The sequence below is a fragment of the Trachemys scripta genome, chromosome 9, assembly GCF_013100865.1.
Source record: "Trachemys scripta elegans isolate TJP31775 chromosome 9, CAS_Tse_1.0, whole genome shotgun sequence".
In the NCBI taxonomy this organism is placed as follows: Eukaryota; Metazoa; Chordata; order Testudines; family Emydidae; genus Trachemys; species Trachemys scripta.
In genome coordinates this window covers 103240572-103262096 of record NC_048306.1, presented here as the reverse complement: position 1 = coordinate 103262096, position 21525 = coordinate 103240572, and the positions used below count along the sequence as shown (strand labels likewise).

The 21525-nt window shown below is 55.9% G+C and overlaps 1 protein-coding gene across 1 annotated transcript in view; it reads left to right on the top strand.

Moving 5' to 3' along the window:
• Positions 1-21525, top strand: part of XXYLT1 (xyloside xylosyltransferase 1) — a 100050-nt gene that overhangs the window by 10406 nt on the left and 68119 nt on the right. Inside the window, exon 2 of the mRNA XM_034781524.1 lies at positions 20277-20424. Within this exon, the coding sequence (XP_034637415.1) occupies positions 20277-20424 (148 nt within the window). The remainder of the gene's footprint in view (positions 1-20276; positions 20425-21525) is intronic.

The window sequence follows — 21525 nt, the reverse complement described above, 5'->3', positions numbered from 1 at the left end:
AGGGAAATCGTGCCTCACCAATCTACTAGAATTCTTTGAGGGGGTCAACAGGCATGTGGACAAGGGGGATCCAGTGGATAGAGTGTACTTAGATTTTCAGAAAGCCTTTGACAAGGTCCCTCACCAAAGGCTCTTAAGCAAAGTAAGCTGTCATGGGATAAGAGGGAAGGTTCTCTCATGGATTGGTAACTGGTTAAAAGATAGGAAACAAAGGGTAGGAATAAACAGTCATTTTTCAGAATGGAGAGAGGTAAATAGTGGTGTCCCCCAGGGGTCTGTACTGGGCCCAATTCTATTTAACATATTCATAAATGATCTTGAAGAAGGGGTAAACAGTGAGGTGGCAAAATTTGCAGATGATACAAAACTACTCAAAATAGTTAAGTCCCAGGCAGACTGCGAAGAGCTACAAAAGGATCTCTCAAAACGTGATGACTGGGCAACAAAATGGCAGATGAAATTCAAGGTTGATCAATGCAAAGTAATGCACATTGGAAAACATAATCCAAACTATACATATAAAATGATGGGGTCTAAATTAGCTGTTAGCACTCAAGAAAGAGATCTTGGAGTCATTGTGGATACTTCTCTGAACACATCCACTCAATGTGCAGCGGCAGTCAAAAAAGCGAACAGAACGTTGGGAATCATTAAGAAAGGGATAGATAAGACAGAAAATATCATAATGCCTCTGTATAAATCCATGGTATGCCCACACCTTGAATACTGCGTGCAGATGTGGTCGCCCCATCTCAAAAATGATATATTGGAATTGGAAAAGGTTCGGAAAAGGTTCTGAAAAGGGCAACAAAAATGATTAGGGGCATGGAACGTCTTCTGCATAAGGAGAGATTAATAAGACTGGGGCTTTTCAGCTTGAAAAAGAGATGACTAAGGGGGATATGATAGAGGTCTATAAAATCATGACTGGTGTGGAGAAAGTGAATACGGAAGTGTTATTTATTCCTTCTTATAACACAAGAACTAGGGGTCACCAAATGAAATTAATAGGCAGCAGGTTTAAAACAAACAAAAGGAAGTATTTTTTCACACAACGCACAGTCAGCCTCTGGAACTCTTTGCCAGAGGATGTTGTGAGGGCCAAGACTATAACAGGGTTCAAACCAGAACTAGATAAATTCATGGAGGATAAGTCCATCAATGGCTATTAGCCAGGCTGGGCAGGGATGGTGTCCCGAGCCTCCGTTTGCCAGAAGCTGGGAATGGGCGACAGGGGATGGATCACTTGATGATTCCCTGTTCTGTTCATTCCCTCTGGGGCACCTGGCACTGGCCACTGTCAGAGGACAGGACACTGGGCTAGATGGACCTTTGGTCTGACCCCGTAGGGCCGTTCTTATGTTCTTAACCCTCTTTAGTTTATGAACATCCTTCCTGACTTGTGGACACTAGAACTGGACATAATATTCCAGCAGGGTTCACACCAGTACCAAATACGAGGGAAAATAACTTCTCTGCTCCTACTCCAGATTCCCTTGTTTACGTATCCAAGGATCACATTAGCTCTTTTGGTCACACTGGGAATTCATGTTCAGCTGTTTTAAACCCCCCCCCCCCCAAGTCCTTTTCAGAGTCAGCTCCCAAGGATAGCGCCCAGGGAAGGGGCCCAGCACCAGATGGCACTTGTGCCCCGCGANGAAATTACGCTTCACCTTTTTTACCCCCCCCCCCCCCCCAAGTCTTTGTCAGAGTCAGCTTCCAAGGATAGAGCCCAGGGAAGGTGCCCAGCAGCAGATGGCACTGGTGCACCGCGAGGCTGCCCAGCAGAGCTGTAGGGCGGCCAAAAGGAACCAGAGGAGTTGGTTGCGAAATGTCTCGGTGGCTGGGTAGAAGGACCCCGCGAGTGCCGCCGCCCCCCCCCCCCCCACCAGCTGCTTCCTCCAGTGCCCTGGCTCTACTCAATTTTTGGAGGTTTTGCTGGATTTTGATTGTTTGTTTCTGTTGAAAGTCCTGGAGGGCGAGCGTTTCCTGCCGGCTCCTTGCTGCCAGCTCTGCCCTGCCGCCAGGATACCGCCAACGGTGCTGCTTTCTCCACAGCGCCGCACTCCCATCTGGAGCTGCAAGGCTTGTGTCCCGTCCCTGTGAGCATGCAGCTCCCTCGGCCGCAGTCCGGCTGGGCGTCTCTGCTGCATGCCTGTGTCTGCCTCTTGGGAATCAGCCAGAGCCTCTCCACACCCTCGTTCGCTGACGCCCAGGTTGTGGTGCTGACTCTCGGTGCAAACGCAGGGCACCACAGACAGCGGGGGCTCTCGCTTGGGCTCTCCCTGGCTGGCTCTGTGCCAGGGCGGGTGGGAGGCTGGGCAGCTGTTTGGTGAGAGCTAGGACTATACCTGGACATGTTATGAGCTGGGACCCCTGGATATGCCCATGCTGGTGGGAGCGGCGCTGCCTTCCTCCCTTTTCTGTTCCCCTTCTGCTCTCTAACCCAGTTCCACCTCTCCTCGGCTGCTCCATTTCACCCTCCACCTTTATCCCTCCCTTCCTGACAGTTTGCCCGCTGTGGGCTGCACCACGGCGTGCAGTGTCAGTGCGTCCCTCCAGCGGAGGGCAGGGTGTGCGTGGGCTGCGGACACAGACCTGCCCTGGCTGGGGAGCTCACTTCCAAACCACCGTGGTGAGGGGACAGTGGCAGTGGCAGAAATGGCCAGTCCTAGCCAGGGCGGGTGGAAAAGGGATGCCAGAGCATTGGAGCTCTCCCTGCCCCAGGCCCTGTCCTCGAAGGAAGGTACGTGGAGCCTGGGAGCGACAGCCTTCTGTTGAAATGACCGTGTCGCCCTGCATCCCATCGCGCCGGCGCCCTCGAGCAGCCATGGCTGAGACCGGCTGTGTTCCCGTTGGATGTGCTTATTGTGCGCTGCAGCCAATCGCAAGGGGTTTCTGCATTCCCCGCAGTTGTGATTGGTCCTTGCTACTGACTCGACCAAAGCGCGTTTCCCGTGACTCGGTGAGTCAGGATCTGACCCTGGGCACAGGATGCAAACCCGCGTAGCAGAGCAGCACTCTGCAGCGTCCAGAGGAGGGCGCTGTTCACTCAGGAAGCGGGGGCTGGCAAAGATGCTGCCAGCTCAATCCTCTGAGCACCCCCAAGGCTGTTAGCAGCTCCACTGGTACTAGGGATTCCTGTCTGGTCTCGCCATCCCAGAACCCGGCCGGCTTCCTACCACACAGCCATCCACCGACTGCACTTGCTGCTTGGTTTAAACTACATCCCTTCTGGCCTGGGAGCAGGCCCCTCTCCCCGGGCGTTTGAGAGCGTGGCCTGTCCGGGAACCAGCAGCTCTAGTGAAACCCGAGTCTCACGGCCAGCGTGCTGCCAGCCGTAGGGTGCTCTGAGGCAGCCGTGTGTTACATGAACAGCACGTGTGTGCGTGAGCACAATAGCTCTGCGCACGCCACTGCCCACGAGTTTACATATGGGCTACTTGACACTGATCCTTTAACCGTGGTAACAACCCCTGTTATTCCTCCGCCTGCTGGCAAATCGTGCTCCCCGGTGATCTCAGAGGCCAGACCCAAACTGGGAAGATCTGCCCCGTCCAGAGTGTCTGTGTGTGGAATTAAAATGCAATGCCCGTGTGCTCTGTGACTCCAGCCCTTCATCCCTTACTAGTGTGTCGGGGGGGGGCGCCGACTCCCACCCAAGGTTTGTTTCATTCACCTCTGCATTGCAGTGAGTTGTCTTCGCCAGCTGTCAGTTCGCCTGGTCAGTTCAGTTCAGCAGGTCCCTTCCCCAGCTGGGATTGTGATAGCAGACACCCTGTGCCGTGGGCCGAGTTCTCACGGGATGTTTCTGATCATGAGGCCGGCTGGCCGCCTCCAGGGAGTGCCGCCTGCTGAAGGGTTAGCAGAGATGTATTTGAAAAGAAAAAGCTGATGTGAAAGCTGCAGAGCAGTGCTTGTCTTTGTCTCCTCCCGGCAGTGCTGTGCAGGGGGCAGACATGCGCCTGTGTTGGACTTCACAATGACCCGCTGAACCATTCCCACGTCTTGTAATCAGAGTTACCCATTTTCTAATTGCAGAGCTATTGTCGCTTTAAAACAGAGCTTGTTCTCCAAGCCTGTCACAGAGAAGCATCGTTGTGGTCCGACGTTTGTTACCAGCTGTGCTGCTTGCTGGCTTCGCAGCCTTGGGCAGATAACTTCCCCTCTCTGTGCTTTGCTTTTCCCATCTGTAACGCGGGTAAAATAACTCCCTTACTGCAGAGATCGGCTCTGTACCAGAGCGGAGCATTCCCTGCCTCCTCCTGTGGGTTGATCCTGCAGTGAAGCTATGCTGATCTGCCTGTAATGCTGTGCTCATGCCATCGCTGCGAAGCTAATCGGCAGAGGGGGCAGGGGAAGAACTGGAAGCTGGTTTTAGTGAGAGTGCATAGAAAGGGTCTCTTCTCCGTGTGGTGCTATGTTTATTAAAAGCTGTTTGTGCAGGAAACCCACAGCCACACTTTCCTCGAGTCCTAAATGAACTCAGCCGGATTTTGCGCCAGGGATTTACTGAACGCTGCAACGCAGATAAATAATGAAATACAAAACTACAGCAGATGAACTCGCCGCGCCCAAATCTGTGCTGGGGAGAGGAAAAGGGCCCTTGACATATCAAAGCAAAGCTCCTCTGGAGGAGAAAGCGCCCCCAGCTGCGGTCTGCGGTGCAGAAGTGCCTGTGGTAATTAAAAGCACATGCTGAATGCAGTTATTTTCCCATCTGTTTTCAGCAATGCTCCTTCTGACGGCTGGAGCTTCAGAGTCTGTTTCCAGTAGCGTTGCCCATTGCTGTTTGGCTTTGTGTGCGTTTCCAAGGCAGCTGGGGTCCACACGGTCCCCTCTGCTGCAGTCTGTCCCAGCTCAGTGCTGAAGAGCCGGGGAAGGGAGACCCCCCAGAGGTGCTGTAGGGCTCCAGGAGGTGGCGCTCTTCCCTCGGAGTCAGCATGGAACTGACGCCCTGGCGTGAGGCTGAGACGCATGGTGCCGCTGATGGTGCCATTTGCACGGTCGGAGGAGACAGACCCCAGGTCTGAGCTATGGTGGGGGGAGCATGTCTGCCCTTCGAGACCCGCCTGGCGGCTCCGCCCTCTGCCTAGACCCCGCAGAACGCTGCTTTAGGCACAGCTGGGCAGGGCGGAGCTGAGATGCTGTGAGGCTGGGCTGGCGTGTTACACCTGAGCGCTGTGAGCACACCTGGCCTGAGCAATGGCATCGTGCGCACGGGGCTGTACACGCGGAGTGAGAGACGCCCCTGCCTGAGGAGCTCACCGCATAGGGTAAGGAGGGGGAAGGGAGCGTGATGCAGGGCTTGACTTCACAGTATAGCTAACCCCTGGGGCCTTTCCCTAACCAGCTCCCATCCACACCCAAAGCTCTCACCCCAGATGCTTTTCACCCGGGCTAGCTGGCCCCTCCAGTGAGGGCTGCTGCTGGCCTGAACATTCCTTGCTGCAGAATCATAGAAGATTAGGGTCAGAAGAGACCTCAGGAGGTATCTAGTCCAACCCCCTGCTCAAAGCAGGACCAACCCCAACTAAATCATCCCAGCCGGGGCTTTGTCAAGCCAGGCCTTAAAAACCTCTAAGGAAGAAGATTCCACCACCTCCCTAGGTAACCCATTCCAGTGCCTCACCACCCTCCTAGTGAAATAATGTTTCCTAATATCCAACCTAAACCTCCCCCACTGCAACTTGAGACTATTGCTCCTTGTTCTGTCACCTGCCACCACTGAGAACAGTCTAGATCCGTCCTCTTTGGAACCCCCCTTCAGGTAGTTGAAGGCTGCTTTCAAATCCCCCCTCACTCTTCTCTTCTGCAGACTAAATAATCCCAGTTCCCTCAGCCTCTCCTCATAAGTCATGTGCCCCAGCCCCCTAATCATTTTTGTTGCCCTCCGCTGGACTCTCTCCAATTTGTCCATATCCCTTCTGTAGTGGGGGGGACCAAAACTGGACGCAATACTCCAGATGTGGCCTCATCAATGCCGAATAGAGGGGAATAATCACTTCCCTTAATCTGCTGGCAATGCTCCTACTAATGCAGCCCAATATGCCATTAGACTTCTTGGCAACGAGGGCACACTGCTGACCCATATCCAGCTTCTCATCCATTGTAATCCCCAGGTCCTTTTCTGCAGAACTGCCGCTTAGCCAGTTGGTCCCCAGTCTGTAGTGGTGCATGGGATTCTTCCGTCCTCTGTGCAGGACTCTGCACTTGTCCTTGTTGACCCTCATCAGATTTCTTTTGGCCAATCCTCCAATTTGTCTAGGTCCCTATGGACCCTATCCCTACCCTCCAGTGTATCTACCTCTCCCCCCGGTTTAGTTTTATCCTTGAACTTGCTGAGGGTGCAATCTGTCCCATCGTCCAGATCATTAATGAAGATATTGAACAAAACCAGCCCCAGGACCAACCCCTGGGGCACTGCGCTTGATACTGGCTGCCAACTAGACATCGAGTGGTTGATCACTACCCGTTGAGCCCAATGATTTATCCAATTTTCTATCCACCTTATAATCCATTCATCCAATCCATATTTCTTTAACTTGCTGGCAAGAATACTGTGGGAGACCGTATCAAAAGCTTTCCTAAAGTTAAGGTGTACCACGTCTATCGCTTTTCCCATAGTCACAGAGCCAGTTATCTCCTCATAGAAGGCAATCAGGTTGGTCAGGCATGACTTGCCCAGTGACTCCTCATCACGCCCCTTGTCTTGCCCAGTTCCTCTGCAGCCTGGGGCCCGAGTCCCCTCTCTTGCCGAGGGAGGCTGCTGAGGGTGTGGTGTTACTCCTGACTCAGGCCCTCAAACGCTTGTGGGGAGTTTTCCTGCCTCCCTCCTCTGCTGATTTCTGTGCAGCCGGACTTTGCCATTTCGTGCTAGGGCTCAGGCCTGGTCCCACTGTCGGCAGTGGGGCAGGGTGAATAGAGGCCAGAAAGGGAGGGACTCTTACAGTCAGTCTGATCCCTGCTTCCCACGGGCCAGAGAACCCCCCAGGCCTGGCCTCATGGCTGAGCGTGGGTAACGACTCCAAGTGATGGAGAATCCACCACGCCCCCGGTTAATTGGGCTCATTGTGAAACAACGTGTCCCTCACTGGGACTCTAACCACGTCTGTGGCAGTGTCTGCGGCTGGCCCGGGGCTGCCAACCTCTCCAGGACCCTTCTGCTCCCACAGCCCCGGTGCTGTGTGTCTGACTGACTCACGAGCGCCTCTCTGGGTCAGGGTTGTGGAGTTTGGTTCCTAGGATGACGGTGCTCTGACCTCGCTCAGGCTCCCCAAAAAGGGGAGTGTGGGGTGTCGCCGGATGTCCTGAGGCTCCTGGTGCTGGTGCTGTTAGCTCTAGAATGAGAGCGAGTTGTCTGGAGCGAGACGCTGATGGGCTGCATCTTCCCTGGCTATCCTAGAACCCCCGTGGCCACGGCCCGGACAGCCCCATGCGCAGAGATCGGGTGGCCACAAAACTGGGCTCTCTTGGCCGTGAGAGTCCGCCTGGGGCAGTAAATGCTCTGAGGAAGGGGAACATGGATGAAGGATTTCTCCGTTGTTTGTGCAGCATCTCTGAGTTAGCGATGTGCAGAGGAGTCCAGTGGGATGGCGGCAGAGGGTCGTGGAGCTGATGTGGCCTCCCTTGGAGTGCGTACCGGACCTTACCTTCCCCGTCGCTCCCCATCCATGGAAGCCCCTCTCTGCACTGGGGAGCCCTTCTGCTGATGTCCCTGCTTTGCTAATGTTGGCTTGTGACGAACTGGGACTGTTCTTAATGTGGTCTGTGAATGCTAGGGGGGGGGGGGGGGGTGCCTGGGACGGTCTGCATGGGGGATGGGAGACTGGCCTTGAGGGAAGATACCTGAGCATGTAACATGAGAACCCAGGAAGGGGTTAGAGGCCAGGTGAAGTCTTTGCCTGGGAAACTGAACAAAGGCGGTGGGAGGGGTCGCTGAAGGGAGAGTTTCAGGAGCTGGCTGGTGGAATGGCTGGGAGGCAGACGGGGCTCTGACCCCCCAAGGGGGCTGTAGGGCCCTGGGACCCCAAGATGGACCTAACTGGGGGGGATCCTGTTCTCTGTGCCTGCAAGACCTGTCTTGGACTGTGTTCCTGTTGTCTAAATAAACCTTATCATAGAATCATAGAATCAGGACCTCAAGAGGTCATCTAGTCCAACCCCCTGTTCAAAGCAGGACCAATTCCCAACTAAATCATCCCAGCCAGGGCTTTGTCAAGCCGGGCCTTAAAAACCTCCAAGGAAGGAGACTCCACCACCTCCCTAGGTAACCCAGTCCAGTGCTTCACCACCCTCCTAGTGAAATAGTGTTTCCTAATATCCAACCTGGACCTCCCCCACTGCAACTTGAGAACATTGCTCCTTGTTCTGTCATCTGCCACCACTGAGAACAGCCGAGCTTCAGCCTCTTTGGAACCCCCTTTCAGGTAGTTGAAGGCTGCTATCAAATCCCCCCTCATTCTTCTCTTCTGGGGACTAAACAATCCCAGTTCCCTCAGCCTCTCCTCATAAGTCATGTGCTCCAGACCCCTAAACCTTCTGCTTTACTGCCTGGCTGAGAGTCATAGTGAATCGCAGGAAGCCGGGGGTGCAGGGCCCTGTGTCCCCCCACACTCCGTGACATGGCTTAGCTCCCCGCTTTGGGAGCCCTGGCAGCTGGCTGTGCAGTGTCGAGCACCACGCCCTCAAAGCCTGCTCAGAGAGGCCTAGTTGCTGCGGTTCTCCGGGGCACCAGCCATGGCTGGATCTGTTGTGGTGTGTTTGTGTTTCTGTGGCACTCATCACCCGAACCTGGACATCTCCATGGGCGGGAGATGCTCCGTGGAGGGATCCTCCCATGGGTGAAGGGTTCTTTGACACAGCCCGTCTGAGTGTGAGGGGAGTCGCAGATGAAGTGGACCCATCTGTCCTCGCATTGGCCCTGTGCCCCGGGCCAGTTGAACCCAGTTTTATTCCACTTGCTCTGTTTCTGGCCAAGCTCTGCTGCTTGTTTCCACATCTCTGGATGTAGCAGCCTCCACCCCGGCACGTGGCGCTGGGTGGTCTTGGCTCTGGCTTGTTTTGACAGAGCGTGAGCCCCGAGGGGAGCAGAATTCTCTTTTCCACCCAGGCCCTGTGCACCTGAAGCCCGATCCGGAACGCAGAGCCGGTTATCAGGGACTGCCCAGAGCGTGATTTGTTAGCATGGCGGCGCGGTGGAAGCGCTGCTGATGACTTTATTAATGACGAGGAAGTGGCCATAAAGGGATGGAGGTACCGTGGGGCACTCTGACTCAGACAGCAGCAGCTTCCCCTTCTGTGGCAGGGCGGGGAGCCCTGCACCTTGGGCACAGTGAGGCAGCGTCAGGGCCAGGCAGAGGCTCCCAGGCAGGCGGGGGCAGCCCGGGGCTGATGGCGATCTCTGCGGGAGATGGGTTGGTGGGACTGCCTCAGGCAGGGCCGAGTTGTGGTCGTTCCCCTATCACAGCCCCATGGGCACGCCCAGTTATCACGTCTCCCCCTCCCACAGCCCGACCCGCTCGGCACATAGACCCGCTGCTGCATCATGAACGTTTAAGACGAGGGCTCTTGCAACCTGTGACTGTCTGCTTGATAGTGCCCCTCCCTGGCCTGGGCTGTAACTGCAGGCTCAGAGCCAGACTGGGATTACCGTAGGTGCTCCAAGCTGGTGCACAGACCAGGAGAGCTCTCCTTGCTCCAGCCCACCCTCCATAGCACGACCTTTACTGTGCATGGTTCTATTGGAGACCTTCTCCAGCCTCGTGCTGGTGGGGATCTGCGCTCTGACGCCCAGCCCACGGCTGCATCTCAGGCCTCTGCTGTGCTGGGCGCTACGGTGTGACACCGGCTCCCCCCAGTCATCTGGCTGGAGCCTTTCCTTCCTCTCTCCTCTGCGCAGCACCACTTCGTTCCTCTAGCTCTTCGCTGCCCTCCCCGGGTCCGGGCCAGCTCAACCACTCGCGTTTGATTTCCCAGCCCCTCCTGTGTGTCTGCTTCATTCATTGCAGCAGCAGCTTTTAAACCCAATGGTTAGTGTCTTCGCCAATGGCATTAGTTGAACCAATTATTCCTTTCCCTCCCCCCCCCCAGAGGATCCCACCCGCTCCCCCTCTGGGAACGTGACTGCCCAAAGCGGACAGCTCATAACAGCTCTTTGTCGCTGACCTGGTCTGTATGGGACCTGGTGGCCTGGAGCAGGGCTGTCCCCCATTCCCGTGGCCCTTGCAGAGCCCATGTGAGAGGCGAGTGGCTGCGTTCCAGCTCCCGGGAGACAGCGTCACAATCAGGCTGCCCTTCGCTGGTTTTTTGCTGTCCCAAATGTAAGCAGAAGGAGCAGCTTAATCATATGACACAGATGATTGTGCCGGTGAGAAAGGGGGAGAAACGGTATGGCTTAGGGGGGAAATCCAGCAATGCACTAGGGCTTCCCCTCCCAGGTCCCAGAACACTGCACAGGAACCAGCATTTGCACCGAGTTTGTGCACCCGAAATATCGTGCACTCACACGCTGTGCTCACGCTGGCCCCAGGCAGCAGAGCTGGTGCCAGGGACGACAATACCCTGGGAGAACGTTGGCTTCTGGCAGGGAGGGAGACTGAAGGGATTAGGGTCTGAAAACAGCTCAGGAGGCTCCCGGTCTGTTGGCGCCCTGGCAGACTCCCGGTTTAATGGCACCCGTGCCCCGAGAGAGAAGAGCAGAAAGAAAAGCCACTTGCTCTGTTTTCCCAGTGCGTGGAAACGTCCAGCCTGCTCACGACCCAGGCTTATTGCCCATACATGTGCGCAGCCCAGCAGCGTGCCTCCTCACACATTCACTGATGGAACTCCACAGCCCTCGTGTTCCTAATAGCACGGCCCTGCTCAGTCCAGTCTGGTGCCTGGGTTGCTCTGATAGCCACGAGGTTGTGGGGTGCCACGCTGCACCTCCCCAGAGCGCGCCTGCTGGCATGTGCGGGAGTTCCTTCCTGGGGCTCTCTGAAGCACAGGTCAGCCCCCTCCCAGCTACGGCATGCTGCCGGGGTGCCGGCGTTCCCGTTGACGGGAGCAGCCCTTGTCCTGGCGCCAGGGCAGAGGGGACGAGCTCCTTGCCAAGGATGTTCCTGCCCGATAGCAAGACAGCATTAGCCTCGCTGCAGCACAGCGCCCCGGCCTCCGCCCTGCTCCAGCCCGTGTGGGAAACTGAGCCCTGCAGAGCAGGTGTGTTGGCTGCTTTGAGATGAACTGTCTGTGGATCTCGATATTACCGGGGTCGAGAGCGAGCTCCACTTCACGCTGGCCTTGCCATTATCCACTCAGGGAGACGGTCGGTCTCCTGACAGCATGATTATTGCTCAAAAGATGTAACTGGTGTTAAGTGCTCTCTGCAGCAGTGCCTCCGAAGGGCTTTTATGCTGGTCATGTCACCCAAAACACAAAACCTGTGGCTAATAATAGACTCTCCTCCCAGACACATTTTACTGCTACGCTTCCCTTTGTGCATCTCTCCTGCTTTGCTCACCATTGGATCCGAGAGGGAAATCACTGACTTCTAGGTGCACCCTCCTCTGCGCTGGCACAGACAGGTTGCCCTGATACCAGGATGATGGGCACTTTATCAGGGCTCACTAAATACAGTACTTGATCTTGGACATGCCTTTGGTGGCCGAGGAGAGTGCTCAGGGGAGTCTGTCTGTCTGCTGTGGAGGGGGGTGCCCCTGGCAGGATGCCGAGGTGGAGGGATGTGGACAGAGCCATGAGTCAGGAAGACGATCCTAGTAGCCATGCTTTGAATGGATGAGAGGGGGCAGGGTGGCTGGTAATGTTCCCTCTAATTTTTCCCATGCATGTGCGCAATGAATTTTGTTATGTGCACCAATATGGAGGTGATGTGTGGCGGGGGTGGGGCCAAGAGGTTTGGAGTGTGGGAGGGGGCTCAGGGCTGGGGCAGAGGGTTGGAGTGCGGGGGGCGGGGCGGGCTCCGCTGGGGGTGCAGGCTCTGGGGTGGGGCCAGGGATGAGGGGTTCAGGGCACCCCCCAGCTCTCTCTCTCTCCACAGCAGCATCTGGGTTGGGGGGGAGGGGCAGCCGTGAGCGCCTGCATGGCCCTTGGTAGGCTGCTGCGCGGCCACGCAGCTGAGAGGGAACGTAGGTGGCGGGCGATGCATGCGGGCGCTGCTCCGGTTTCACTGGTGTCCAGGCAGCGTGGGACGTTCCAAGGCAAATCGGAGCTGTGAAGTGTTTGCTTTGTTCTGACGCTCTCAAGGGCTCCAGGTGGCACAAGCCTCTTGCCTCCCGTGCAGCCTTTGCAGGGTACTGTGTCCTTGCAAGTTAGATGGGACCTGAGATGAGAACTTGCACACGCCGAGTGCTCCTCCAGCCTCATGGATAACAGTGTCTCCGAGGGGCTAGGACACAAGCCATTCCACCATCCCAGCCATACTTCCCTCCCTGCAGTGGCCTGTTTTGCCGTGGGTCCCTAACAACGTAGAGATTCAGCGATCTGCCTTTCCTACGTTCTCCTCCGGCCCGAGTGACATTTACTTGTCAGAAATCAGCCTCAGCCCCGGGCTGCATCTTGCTCTGCAGGAGAGTTTGAAGCTCTGCCTTGTTGTTCAGGTGCAGGGCTTAGTGCCAGAGATCTGGGTTCTCCTCCGAGCTCTGCCAGGCTCCCTGTGTGAGCTCCGCAAGCCACGTTAGCGCTCTGGGCGTGAGCCCCCCCGGCGAAACGGAGCGGATAGTTCAGGGCCTGGCGAGGCTGAACACATTGGCCTGTGTAAAGTGGTTGGAAAACTTCACTGGCAAGTGATAGAGAAGTGCAGTGTTAGAATAAAGGAAGTGCAGAGCTATTTAATTAATGCCTCTTCGGAGCTGGAAAATAACCCCTCGTTTTCCATTAGGCCGGGGCGGGCAAACTTTTTGGCCCAAGGGTCGCATCGGGTTTTGTAAATTGTATGGAGGACTGGTTGGGAAGGGGGTCGTGGCCCCCCACCTCCTATCTGCCCCCCCTGGGACTCCTGCCCCCCGTTCCCTGACGGTCCCCCCCCCGGGACCCCTGCCCCATCCACATACCCCTGCTCCCTGTCGCCTGACCACCCCTGGATCCCCGCTGCCCCATCCAACCCCTCCTCTCATTCCTGATGCCTCCCGGGACCCCTGCCCTATCCAGCCACCCCTTATCCCTGCCCCTGACTGCCCCCCGCCGCCCCATCCAACCTCGCCTCCTTCCTGACTGCCCCCCGGGACCCCTGCCCCCATTCAATCCCCTGTCTCCCTCCCGATCACCATCCCCACCCCCTGACCACCACCCCGAACTCCCCTGCCTTCTATCCACCCGCCCCCCGCTCCCTGCCCCCTTACTGCGCTGCCTGGATCACCGGTGGCTGGCGGCGCTAAAGCTGCACCATCCGGCTGGAGCTGGGCCACGCCACCACCACGCAGCACAGAGACCGGGTCAGGCCCTGGCTCTGCAGCTGCGCTGCCCCAGGAGCTCACAGCCGCGCTGCCCAGAGCATTGCACCAGTGGCGGGGCGAGCTGAGGCTGTGGGCGAGGGGGGAACAGCAGGGGAGGGGCCGGGGGCAGCCTCCCGGGTCAGGAGCTCGGGGGCCGGGCAGGACGGTCCCGCGGGCCATCGTTTGCCCACCTCTGCTTTAGGCAAAGGGATTTGTTTCCCTGTAGTGAATGGGACGTGCTGAGCCATCGCCTGCCCTTCTGTTGCATTTTCACCTGTCGATCTCAAAGCACTTCACGGCGGTTGATAAACTCTGAGCTCTGTTTTACAGATAGGCACAGTGTGGGGTAGGTAATACGGTGAGTCTCTGGTCGGGCCTGAAATAGAACCCAGATCCTCTGGTTCACAGTCCTCTGCCCTAACCACTGGGCAGTGCTGCCTCAGAGGAGTGTGTTTAATGGGGGTGAAATTCACCCCCTCTAAACATCGCGGCGTTTCGCCCGTGCATAAGGCCTGAATTTGCCCATTCTTTTTATAGGTCCTATACAAATGGCTTTTGTTGTTGTTTATTTCTCGATAATAATGGCAGCCTTGTTTTTCAAGGCTAGTGTGTAGGATCCAGGGGCTTCCCATGCTGGGAGAGCCCTGCGCAAGGCATGAAGTAGTGACACTCCAGGGTGGGTCATGGATCTGTAGAAGCTCCCTGCTGCTGGTCTGAAGCCACGGACAAGACGGATTTACTGCCCCACACTGCAGAATTATCTCGCATCAGCTCCCGGCGCCTGCGGTTCATGGATGCGATGACTTCATGCTTTTCAGAGCGTGCCCTGATTAGTTAAAGTGTTTAATTCACTTCAATGCTTGTCATTGCTAATAATCTTGTTAACAGAGGGAGCAAGGGAACATGCCACTTCCATCTGCCTTTGACTTCTGGTGCAATCATCGTCATGTGGCTGGTGAGCTTTCTGTAGGAAAGTTTCTGTTCACAGTAAGTAGGGACTGACAAACCTATCACGAGACTGATTGAGAGCTCCACCAGCTCATGTCCATGCCCTCCAAGCCCCAGGATCATTCCCCATCGGGTGCTCTCCGGTGCTATGTCCAGCCCAGTTAAATATCTCCTGTTATTCCGCCACATGCATTGGGAGACTGTGCTGGTTTAGCAGCTCTCGCCTTCGATGGAGGGAAGCAGAGAGCCACAAGGGGATGATTTGCTTTCTCTTGGCCGCCCGGCCTGTGTAGACTGTGAACACTGGAGCAGGGACTGTCTCTAGGGCCTGGCACAATGGGGTCCCAGTCTGCTGGGGTCTCTAAAAGATACAGCACGTCACAGACGAGGGAGAAGAGCGGCCGTGCTGGTGCTCTGCTGAGACTGGTGCAGTAGCAGCTTCTCACTCCTGGGTCGCTAGTGCTCAGGTATGAGGGACAAGCACCGGCCCCAAGAGTCAAGGGGGGGGTTGGTGCTGACTGCACTGAGACCAGGATGCTGCTGTGAATGCATCTTGTTCCGGTGGGCAGCCAGGGGGTGGCGGCCCGGCGGGGGCTCTCTGCCAGCGGGACCTACGCCCGGCGGGGGCACTCTCTCTGCCAGCGGGACCTACGCCCGGNCCCCCGCCGGGCTTGCGTCCCGCTGGTAGAGAGCCCCCGCCGGGCGTAGATGCCGCTGGCAGAGAGCGCCCCCGCCGGGACGTACGCCCGGCGGGGGCCCTCTCTGCCAGCGGGGCGCACGCCCGGCGGGGGCGCTCTCTGCCAGCGGCATCTACGCCCGGCGGGGGCTCTCTACCAGCGGGACGCAAGCCCGGCGGGGGGCGCTCTCTGCCAATGGGGGGCGCTCTCTGCCAGCGGGACGCACGCCCGGCGGGGGCTCTCTACCAGCGGCACTTACGCCCGGCGGGGGCTCTCTGCCAGCGGGACGCACGCCCGGCGGGGGCTCTCTACCAGCAGCACCTACGCCCGGCGGGGGCTCTCTGCCAGCAGCATCTACGCTTGGCGGGGGCTCTCTGCCAGCAGGACACACGCCGGGCGGGCGCGTGCTCTGCCAGTGGCATGTATGCCTGGCGAGGTCTGGGTCACTGAGGTCCGATGGTGGTGCTGCATGGGACAGGGCTGGTGGGGAGGAGACCTAGCAGAGATTTCTCCCCTGTCATTGTACGGGGATGGAGTGTGGAACAGGCTAGGGGCCTGACCCCAGCCCCAGGATCCCCTGGAGGACAGGGGGTCTCTGCCACTGCCGAACTCTAGCCCTGCTGCCCGGCCACCACCACTAGCCTTTTGATTTGATTGGCCCCGTGGAAGTACAGTAAAGGACGGGTTCGCTTGCTCCCCTGATGGCTGGACCAGTGGGTGCTGCTGGTGACCCCCTGGCGGCTGTGTTCCTCCATGCCATGAGCATTGCAGGCCAGCGTGGCATGGGGAGCGTCCCCGGCACCTCCTCTTATTCCTGCCCCCCGCGCTCTCCCTTCCCGGGCATGGACGCGTATCAGCTGCAGGGCTCAGGACGGGATTAGTTCTCCCACGGCCACCCGCGCCATAGTGCCTGTGGGGGCGGCAGCAGCCCTGCTCAGAAGCACCAGGTGTAGGCTGGTGCAGACACAGCAGGTCTCATGGATGGGCCATTGCTTTGATGTGCTGTGGCAGGCCCACGCTCCAGTCTGTTCTGTGCACGAGTGGGCGGAGAGCTGCTTGTGACAGCGCATTGCCCTGACATGCTGCCTCATCTCACGGGCTGGGTGTTGTGTCCTTCCATTGCCCAGGTCACAGGGCTGGGCCACTTGAAGCTCTAGGTGAAGCTGTGACATCGGGGCTGTCTGCAGCCACCCTGCCGCTGTAACCCTGTGAGAGCCAGAGACCCCTCGGAGCAGAGTGGGTGTCCAGGCAGGACTGGAGTAACTGAGCAAGGCTGGGGCATATCCAGGTGCTAATTCGGTCAGGAGGGCCCTGCGGATCTTGGCTTGGTGTGGGGAGTGCTGCACCGAGGGGAATGGCAGCATGGTTTGAGATTCAGGGGCAGCTTCACACTTGTCCTTTCCTGTCCCTCCACTCTCCCCTGGTTTTCCTCTAGTTCATAACAAATGTGTTTCCTGCTAGAGTCGGGGTGAGATCACTCAGGTAGCCAGCAACAACTTCGACTTGTCATAAAGAGCAGAGGGAGTTCGGCCTTCAGACCTCTCAGAAACGATGGAGGCTGCTGTAAAGCAGGTGGCCCCTTGTGGCTCTAAGGCCCTCCCTAAATAGACTCACCACTCTGTTAGCCAGAGCAGTGCACTTAGGACGGAAGAATCCCATGCACTGCTACAGACTAGGGACCGACTGGCTAAGCAGCAGTTCTGCAGAAAAGGACCTAGGGGTTACAGTGGACAAGAAGCTGGATATGAGTCAACAGAGTGCCCTTGTTGCCAAGAAGGCAAACGTCATTTTGGGCTGTATAAGTAGGGGCATTGCCATCAGATCGAGGGACGTGATCATTCCCCTCTATTGGACATTGGTGAGGCCTCATCTGGAGTACTGTGTCCAGTTTTGGGCCCCACACTACAAGAAGGATGTGGAAAAATTGGAAAGACTCCAACGGAGGGCAACAAAAATGATTAGGGGTCTGGAGCACATGACTTATGAGGAGAGGCTGCGGGAACTGGGATTCTTTAGTCTGCAGAAGAGAAGAATGAGGGGGGATTTGATAGCTGCTTTCAACTACCTGAAGGGGGGTTCCAAAGAGGATGGATCTAGACTGTTCTCAGTGGTACCTGATGACAGAACAAGGAGTAATGTTCTCAAGTTGCAGTGGGGGAGGTCTAGGTTGGATATTAGGAAAAACTATTTCACTAGGAGGGTGGTGAAGCACTGGAATGCGTTCTCTAGGGAGGTGGTGGAATCTCCTTCCTTAGAGGTTTTTAAGGTCAGTCTTGACAAAGCCCTGGCTGGGATGATTTAGTTGGTGTTGGTCCTGTTTTGAGCAGGGGGTTGGACTAGATACCTCCTGAGATCCCTTCGAACCCTGATATTCTATGATTCTGTGTGTAGACACAGGGACTAGAGCACTCTCTGCACAAGGAATGTGACCTTGTGGGGGAGGGATAGCTCAGTGGTTTGAGCATTGGCCTGCTAAACCCAGGCTTGTGAGTTCAATCCTTGAGGGGGCCACTTAGGGATCTGGGGCAAAAATCAGTACTTGGTCCTGCTAGTGAAGGCAGGGGGCTGGGCTGGGCTCAGCTCGATGACCCTTCAGGGTCCCTTCCAGTTCTATGAGATAGGTATATCTCCATATATATATATATTCCTGTGGCTGGCAGCTATTGTCCACCACAAGCCATTTTCCTAATGCAGACAGTGTCTGAGAAGTCTTGGCATGTGTCTGACACAGCTTGGAGAGGGGAATGCTGCTAGGGTGACCAGATGTCCCAATTTTATAGGGACAGTCCCAATTTTTGAGTCTTTTTCTTATATAGGCTCCGATTACCCCCCACCCACTGTCCCAATTTTTCACATTTGCTGTCTGGTCACCCTAAATGCTGCTAAGATCCGTGCCCTGGAGGGGACTCAAGGAGAAATCGGTACCCTATTAACAGACCTTCTTCTTCTGTCTTTAGGCAGCAATGCTGCCAGCCTGTGATTTGAGTTCTCTATTCGCTGTTCATTGGTAACATCCACAGTCAAGGTAAAACTTCAACTTCAAGATAAAACCAGATGACAAGGAGGGAAGATCCGTATGCAGAGCTAAACCTTGCTGCTCCTCCCTGACATCACTGTTATATAATGGGTCTTGCAGAAGCATAGAAGATGGTGATGTCAGTTATTGCGTTTCCCGGGTATCAGAGACTTTTCCCTTTTATGGATGAATTACCTCTTGGTTTGGTGGATTGAAGTAAAACCCATCACAGTCTGTTTGAGGCTTGGTTTCTGAGTCTAGTTTAGAATTTGCAGCTCTTCTAGTGATGATGTTTTAGTGCGACAGTACTGCCTGGGAGAGAAGAACCGCGGAGTACAGACCCTTTGTGCTCTCCGGATTCGGCTGCGTTTAACATTATTGAAGAGCCGGTGTCCAGGTAGAACTTTTCCAGTTTTCCTTTACACGCAGAATACAGCGTGACCTTGATTCTCCAGGCCTCAGAGATCCCAAACTCTCTTATCAGCAACAGGGTCATGGTCCTGATGTCTACTAATTACCCTGAACATTCCATTGGTTATCTGGCACGACTCAGGAACCCATAGTATTGCATTTGGATAACGAACATTGGACTGCATAGAAGTTACTGTGTGTCAACTTAGGTCGCATCTAAAATAAATTAGGGGCTTGTAAAATGTCAGTAGCTAATGGCTGATGAAGTACATCTGGGAACACATGCTCCTCTTGGCACAGTCCCTTCGTTAGCCCTCGTTTGTTTAGTCTCCAGTCTCTCCGAGGGCAGTACAGCATGTGGGTGCATTGCTGTTTTGTTTTCCTGTAGCTCATGAAAATAACCAGATTTTTATTTTTGCATATGTTTAATTATGTTGGTGTCACCAGCAAGAAGGGTTATAAACAGCACGCATTCGAAAGAGGTCTCCACGCAGCAGGATGCCACAGAGCATTGTGGGAGTCCAAATGTTCCGGGCCGTAATGCTCTCCATGGTATTTACAGGTGGCAGGCCACAGTGATGTCTGTGCAGGGCTCACAATCTCCCTGCATGTCCAGCCACAGAAACCAGCCCCGGGAAGGGAAGGGAAGGGGAGAGTGCTCTGTTTGTGACGTGACGTGTTCAGTCCAGTATTAAACCAGCCTCTGATCTGCACCATAGCAGCAAACAGATACATAAGGCGGGTTTGTGGCACTGCTGTCCTGGGACCCTCTGAAGTACTAGCAGAGAGCAGTTATTTTTGTTGCTTTCAAGGCACCATGCAACGGCTGCACTCCTTGGCCTCGTGAGTGCCCAAGCCCTGGCAGCAAACTAGCGCAGCAGGAGAGTCCGTCATACCCCCTTGTTCAGCACAGAGTCATGGAGATATAAAGTGCACTGAGAGATCAGCCTGGGAACAGTGAGATGTTCCCTTTGATCTGGGTGGGAATTGTTCTCGCGGATGTGGTGGTGGTGGTTTTGTTAGCATTTGTGGCATGTGCCCTCCATGTGCCAAATACAGTGCAAACATAGACGGAGGCAGAGTCCCTGCTGCAAAGAACTTGCAGGGGAAGGTGTGCAAATAACACCTTGTGGGATCCGGCCCCTATTGACCACCTGTGGCGACAGTGCGATCTCTCGGGGTGACAGTTTCTGGTTCCTAACCACCGACATTGATGGGAGTTTTGCCACTGGCTTAAACGAGAGCAAGTCCAGGCCATTGGCCCAGAGCACATTCTCGCTGCATGAGCAGCGGTGTCAGAAACCCGGGGAAGCCACCTGTGCCACAGGCTCTGACCGCCTCCAGTGCAGTCATTGGACCCTGGTTAGCCTGCGGTGGCCCATCCTCCCCTGCACCTAGTCTTGTGCCGAAACGTTAGAGAGGGACGCTGGGCTTGTGATAAAAGCATTGGGCTGGGGCTCCGGGGATCTGGGTTCAGCTCCTGGCCCTGCCCCAGATTACCTCTGTGGCCTTTGGCAAATCACTTAATTGCTGTGTGCCTCGGTTTCCCCATCTGAACAGTGGAGATAAACTGTCTCTTGCCCTGTCTCATCTATTCAAATTATAAACTCCTTGGGTCAGGGTCCCTTATTGTGTGTGTGCAGTGCCCAGCCCAGAAAGGGCTCTGGGCACATCTGGAGTCCAACTAAATCATCTACATGGTTCAGTATTACGCGCCAGCGAATGTGCCCAGCACATGGGGGGGTGTCGTCTGCGGTGCACAATGAGCCCAATGGTGGTTTGTCTCTCCCCCAGGTAATATTCCATGACGTGGACGTGCTGACAGAACAGCTGTTTCCAGTAGTGGAGGCCATGCAGAAACACTTCAGTGCTGGCTCTGGGTCCTACTACAGCGACTCCATCTTCTTCCTGTCGGTGGCCATGCACCGCATCATGCCCCCAGGTGAGCGTTCCGGGGCAGCGGCTGGGATGTGTGTGTGTTCAGAGCGCTGGGGATTGTGCGGGTTGAGTCAGCGTGTCAGGACGCTGCTGCGTTATGTCTGAGTCTCCTTAGTGTGCCTGGAGCCCACTGAAAGGAACTGAAGCAAAGCAGCCAAACAGCCCTGAGCTGCAAAGTACGGAGCAGGCGGCTGCCCTGGCCCCGTCCGTGCGTCCGACAATATCTGAAACTCTCCAGCTGCATTAACTTCCTGCTTTTCCATCCCCCGCCCTTGGCTGGCGAGCAGATGGGGACACAGCACATTTGTGGTAGCTGATGGCCCCTGTCTGGCTGGCTCCGTGGGAGCAGACACTGGGAGCAGAGCAGGGTATTGATTAGTGCATTCCTTTCCCATCGGAAAGCTCTGTTGATTGATGGTCATTGATTTTGTCTTTATCTGTCCTTATCATGCCTCACTCTCTGCATTACTGTGGAACCAGGGGACAGCAATAAATCTACAGGAAAACAAAGCAGCCCTGGAAAAGGGGCTTGGCTCAGTTAACTGCGGCCTTTTCCTTCCTCTGCAGCCTGTGGGTAGTTCTCCTGGGACCCATCTTCTCTGTAGGCTCAGCTTGTAACTCGCTGTGTCCCTGCTCTGTCCTCCCTTCCTGCTAAGACTCCTGTTTCTCACAGCAGGGTCCGGAGAGTGGCTGAGTTGTTGACGCATTAATGAATGTTTGGGTCATAATTTGATGATCACAGACCATGTGGGTGTTTTGCACCCCTGATTCAGCCAGGTACCTGCGTGTGAGGAGCCCGCTGGCTTCAGAGGGGCTGCTCTCCCCTCGCAGTTCAGCACACGCGTCCGTGTCCTGCTGAGCTGGGCCACTGGGCTGTGTTTGGCTATGGCAGGGAATGCGCTGCAGTGGTTAGAACAGGGGGCTGGGAATCAACATTCGCATTGGTGACGGGAAAGGCCTGGTAGGTCGTCTCGCCCAACTGCCTGCCAGAGCGGGGTGGTCCTGTCCAGCCAGTGCTCCCAGGGACAGAGCTCCCAGGGCATCTCATGGCGAAGCTTCATTCTACTAGGGCAGGGCTGAGGTGTCCAAAGCTGTCTAAGGGATT